The sequence below is a fragment of the Alligator sinensis genome, unplaced genomic scaffold, assembly GCF_000455745.1.
Source record: "Alligator sinensis unplaced genomic scaffold, ASM45574v1 scaffold1493_1, whole genome shotgun sequence".
NCBI lineage: Eukaryota > Metazoa > Chordata > Crocodylia > Alligatoridae > Alligator > Alligator sinensis.
Genome location: NW_005843339.1, coordinates 146,342 through 152,125, shown reverse-complemented (window position 1 = coordinate 152,125; position 5,784 = coordinate 146,342). Strand labels below are relative to the sequence as shown.

Here is a 5,784-nt window from a genome sequence, read left to right as displayed (position 1 = left end):
TCTTTCCCTTGCACCGAATTCCATTAAGCAGGCAAATAAAGTCATACTTTAGATTTTAACTTTAGTGATTTACCACACACATCATGAGACTACACTAGGGACAAGGGAGAATCTATGCAACTGACAACTAGAGCGTGCCACAAGTTTTCATCAGATTGACAAGCCAGTAATCAGTATAATTTACAGCCTAAAGTTTCAAAAAAATTCTTGCTTAATTATATCTTGCTTGTATAATTATTATATTTTCATAAACAGTTGCTGGTTTGCCAGGTAGATAGATGCACAAGCAAATGACGGTGTAGACAACTAATTATCAGGCATTCTCTACAAAGCTAAACTCAGCTTTATGTAATTATTGTGCGCAGTCGAGATGCATATAATCTATTGCTTAGAGTTAAATGTGGAAGGGACCTTTCTTAGCATGTCTTACTCAGCATCAAGTAACCCTCCTCCTGCCAAAAAGCTTAAATTTGTAAATCAAAGGGTAGTTTACTGCCATCCTGGGCTAGACTGCACTACTCAGCTTTCCGAGGATTACTTCTTCTTACAAGTGATTCTGTTGCTTTCACTATAGCTACTTGCAGGGTAAGATGCAACTCGCTGGGTGTGCCTCCGCGTTCATTAATGTGCTGTAATTAGTGTGCACTAAGATTAGTACTTGTATAATCAAGTACTAAATTAATGGTTATTGCGCAGTACTGCAGGCGCAAGCTTTTAGTGACAATACTGCGCAGTAGGCTAATAACACTGCGTAGTGTATTGGCACTGTTTGTGCTGCGACACGCTATTGCATAGTACTGTTAGACTACTGCACAGTTAACGTCTCATGTAGATGCGCCCATTGTGAAGTAAGGAAACTGGCCTTGTGGGAAGAAACAACTTTATAAAAAGGTAGGAACTTGATCCATTTGTTCTTTCCTGACAAACCTGAGCCCATGCAGACAGACCACTTACTGGCTTCAGAAGGTGGTGACTTTCAAATGGACATCCCTGAAGGTAAACCAAGCTATTTTAAGAAAGTGGTTATAGTCTTACCATTCTCTCTGAACAAAATGCATCATGTCCTGGATAGTGGATGGTTCACAAACCATATAGAGCCCCCACAATCCAGTATCAGTGTAACAGGTGTTGAAGGACTGGAAACTATGACACAAGTTGCCATGACAGGTGACCTGGGCAAGTTTACTGGATAAATTCTGTTAAAACAAAAGAATGCATTTTAGGATTAAAAACCAACCACACACACTCAACACCTGCGCTGACTCATTAATGCTATTTCAGGTGTAACCAAACAGGTGGCTTCTCCCACAAGCAACAACACTGTGACCAAGTTAAGCTTTTGTCCTGGGCAGCCAAGTTCCTTCTGCTCTTCTCTCATGCTTCCAAACAACACTCTAAACCTGAGCCAGTGCTTTAACGAAGGACCTACCAAGCTCCAAGGAAGAGAAGAACCACAGGGGCCTGCAGATTTTCATTACATATGGCTCTGAACCATTTTGTTGACCACTGGTTTCCACTCAGAGTTGCTAGGCTGCATAAGAGCTAGTCAATTTGATGATTCAGTGTGTGTTTTTCCCTGACATGCATCTGGATCCATTTCCCACATGATACCAGAATGTGCTCGCAGATCTTTGGCTGAAGTCAGATTTGTTAATATGCCCTTCAAAATAATCAGCTGAACCAGCTCCATCATGGCAGTTGGGATGTGGGAACTGTACTGATGCTGAGAAGTACCCAAATAAATTAAATCTCTCAGATACGATTAACCTTTGTCCACTCACCACGCCTCCTCCGAAAGAACGATCCCAGTTGCCTATCAGGGTATTTGCTACCATCAGAGGAATGGTATCTGGGTGAGTCCAGCCAGCTGCTTCAACAGCTATTGCAATATACGCCAAAGGCATCTTGTCGTCTCTTATACGAATCTGTTGAAGGATCATAAGAACATAACCCCAGCTACTGCAGTAACAGTAACACAATGCATGTCCAGTAGTGCGATACATGTCATGGTACACAAATTAGATTAGGGAAGCAGGGATTTCAAATAAATCTCTAGTGTAAAGCAGGCACAAAGGTATAGCATCCAGCCTGAAAGAAGGTACAACTTTATCCAACAGCACCTTGAGCTGGGATTTCTGCCTGAAGGATGTCAATGCATTGTATAATGTTCTGTTTATCCATGCTGTTGGGCTGTACTGTTTGTAAGTGGTTTTACAAGTAGATAAAAGAACACACAGAAGGATTATGTAAATTCGCAGGATCCAGACAGAACAGGGAGCACAACCCAGGTGTTTTAAGTTCCTTAATTTCCTGTAACCTTTAAACAACCTCCCTCCAACCAAGAGCAAACACCTCCACCTCCAAAAGGTGATGAGAGCACAAAGAATTCCCATTAACTTCAACGGGAGCAAGTCATACTCAGCTGTTGTGAAAGCTGAGCATGAAGTGTGTGAGACCAGACAGCATATATTAATGTTGCAGTGTCAGTTGGCTGGGGATGCAATTAACCTAAAGAAGCAAACTCATGGCTTACCTCGCTACCTGTGAATCTGCAGGGGGGCAATGCCGGCGCTCCTTCCTCAGTAGATGGTAAATTACCAAAATGATCCTTTGCTAAGTCAAGCAAGTCATCATGAGAGACTCCTGAACAAAGGAATTGCACACACACTCGTTTTAAAAAGATGCCTCTGAACAGATCATTTAACTGTGCTGTAATTAAAAGGCTTCAACCAAGATGCCAATTTATAATGATTCATCATAACCCCCGGGGTCTCTCACATATTGAATGCTGCACATTCTGGATTCCCCCTTCTCCCAACTCCTCCCCACTCCTTCCCATTATCCTTATCACCTTTCTCCTCAATCTTCTTCAACTCCTTCCTATCTGACATTGCACCAAGGCTACATGGTCTTAACCTCAAGGCCACACATCATCTCAACTCATTTTCAGCTCTGCTCAGTTTTGCTACTCTCCTTATCCCTCTTTGAACTCCTAATCCCTTCTTCACTTGCTCAGCTGTTCACTTGCTGCACACCGAGAAGCGCCCACCTCTCCCACATATAGATTTAAGGATTTCCCTGGAAAATTACTAGGGGAAAGATCAAATAGATGAGCAGGATGACAGCACATAAAATGCCACCATAGAAGCATGACAAGTGAGGCTAAGTGGGATGAATTCTAGCCTGCAGTTCTTGAGGGTAACACTTCGGGATGCGCAGCATGAGCAGGTATTGATGTAAATAGTTTTAAGAAGGACACCTATATACTCTTTTCACCCCAGTGGCAAATGGCAGCCTGGGCTTGATAGCAGGCTGCAGAGACTACTCTCTGATTGGTTCCCTATAACTCTGTGTTTTGTTTTATTGGGTGTTAATCCTATAGTTTAGTAACTCTTTTGTTCCAAGTGTGACTGGCCCTGAAAAGAAAGGGTGACACTCAGAGAATGCCAGGGTGAAAAAACCATGTCTCAGGGATGACAGAGTTAGAGAAAAAGGATAGTCTCGGTAAGGACAAAGCGAAGACTAAACAGGAGTCTGAATGAGGACCAAGAAAACTACAGTAGTATTTGTCTGGAGCCGAGCAGTCCGCTGTGGTATCAGGAACATCGGCATTTTTACCACCTCTTTTGAAAAATAAAACACACACCCCTTCCCAAAAGCTGATGAAAAAGGAGTGCTTTGAGGTGGGGGTACTATGGATCAATAGGAAAGCCAGGGGTGAAAAAGAGGCAGAGTCTCAAAGCCAGAGACTTGTCCCTTGTGAAGCCAAGTTGGGACTGGCTTCAAGGATCCTCTCAGGAGAGGAGGAACTGGACAAGGCTTCTTTTTTGGGCAGTCCTGAGATGGATCCCACTGATTTTGGGGGAAAAGTCCACAATAAGAAGCTCATGACTTTGCAGGCTAACAACAGACTTTCACCATCTACTGAATAGGGGATATATACCCAGTTTTTGCGTCTTATCTGCATTCCGTTCCAATAAACTCAAAACTGTTCTTGAACCTATTTCCAAGCTAGCCACAGTGCACATCTCATACAGACCTCCGGCAGCAGCCAGCACCATTCTGGGGCCTTTATAATGGGTTGTTATGTACTCCACCAAGTCATTACGGTTTATAGATCTGCAAGACAGAACAAGGAGCAACAGTCACAAGTTGCAGCAAGGGAAGTTTAGGTTGGGTATTAGGAAAAAAAACCTCTTATTAGGAGGGTGGTAAAGTACTAGAACAGTTTCCTAGAGAGGTGGTGGAATCTCTATCCTTGGAGGTTTGTAAGGCGTGGCTCAACAAAGCCCTGGTTGGAATGATCTACTTGGGGATGGTGCTGCTTTGAGCAGGGCATTGCACTAGATGATCTCCTGAGGTCCCTTTCAACCCTAATTTTATATTTTAAGTGGTATAGAAAAACAGAAGCAATGGCTCCAGTGTTTAGGCTTACAGACAGAATTGCTTATTAAATCAGAGGGAAAAAACAGAGGCTACCCTGGTAGACCAGTATAACACTACAACAGTCCTCGATGATACTAGGGAGCTGGCTTTCCATGCTGGGAAGAGGTTGGTAACTGCAGTACTCACTTGCAGTCTCCTAGCCCAATAAACAGCACAGCACTGGTATTTCTAAATTCTCTCCAGGGAGGCAGCCCACTGGGGAAGCAACAGTCTAGCAAATGTAGAGGTGGGCTACTAACAAACTGGAGTTCACACCCATCCCCTCCCATAAGCTCTTTCTTCCTCCCCACAAAAACCCTGGGCCTAATCCTGTTCTCACTAAGGTCAGTGTTCAACTGGAAATAGGGTCCATTTATGATCTCGTAGCATTTCTTTTACATGAACTTGACTCCTCTAACTGCACTCTGTTTCTTTGTTCACAGTGGTAAAGATCTGAATTAGGGGTGTGATGTAACCTTGTTTATATTGCACATTACTGAGCACCTCACTGGAAGGACTATTTCCGATTCTGTGATAAGGCCAAGGGTATCATATAAAAGAAACGAGGCAGACAATGAAGAAATGAATTGCACTTGGTAAACTCCCCTTCCCTCTGATAGCCCAGCTAACTGAAGCTTAAGGTATTCTGGGGAGACTGTGGTTTCAATTACATTTAACCACCCCACCTTACACTTCAGAAGAGAAGTTCCACTCATATGCAAATTCAGGAAGATACCTGTGCAACTAAAGCAAAGGGGTAATAAAAGTTGGACATACTTGATATTTTCAGTAGGTCCTAAGATTGTCCGTCCCAATGCTGTGTTCTGATAGGCTGTGGCATGAAGATAATCAAACACAACTTCCTGCAAATTAGTTTCAACTTCCTGCATCTCTCGAAGAATAACTCCTCGCTCCCGTTCAATTTCTGCTTCCCCCAATGTACTGTTCTGTATGATGTCAGCAAGAATCTCCACAGCTATTTGAAAACAGAGGGGAAAAAAAAGAGAGAATAGCATGGAAGATTGCTACTGCTGGCTACCAAATAAGCAGCTTAAACTTTTTAATAAGTGGACAGAACTGTTGGCATAGGAAGGACAAGATTATTGCTTACATGTTGATGGGAAGAAAGGTCTAAAAGAAAATGGAAAGTCAGTTTTCATGTTTACACTGGGCAAGTTTATTCTGTAATATTTGCTTTAGGAAAACTTTGGTGACTTTGAAGGGTTCCTATTGCTTGTCGTATCAAGAAACTGTCAACATGGATTATAGCTGCAAAATGAGCAACATAAGTTGAGGCAGGGGCTGTGGAGGCAAATCAATGCCCCCATGGTGAGGGAGAGAGGGGGCGAGGGCACGGGA

General features: G+C 43.0%; 1 protein-coding gene across 1 annotated transcript in view; it reads right to left on the bottom strand.

Moving 5' to 3' along the window:
- The window catches only part of PMPCB (peptidase, mitochondrial processing beta subunit), an 11,667-nt gene that overhangs the window by 1,252 nt on the left and 4,631 nt on the right, over positions 1–5,784 (bottom strand). The window contains exons 5-9 of the mRNA XM_006038401.3: positions 5,203–5,401; positions 4,040–4,119; positions 2,534–2,643; positions 1,782–1,925; positions 1,036–1,196 (exon numbers count right to left, since the gene is read on the bottom strand). Coding sequence (XP_006038463.1) covers positions 1,036–1,196; positions 1,782–1,925; positions 2,534–2,643; positions 4,040–4,119; positions 5,203–5,401 — 694 coding nt within the window. The remainder of the gene's footprint in view (positions 1–1,035; positions 1,197–1,781; positions 1,926–2,533; positions 2,644–4,039; positions 4,120–5,202; positions 5,402–5,784) is intronic.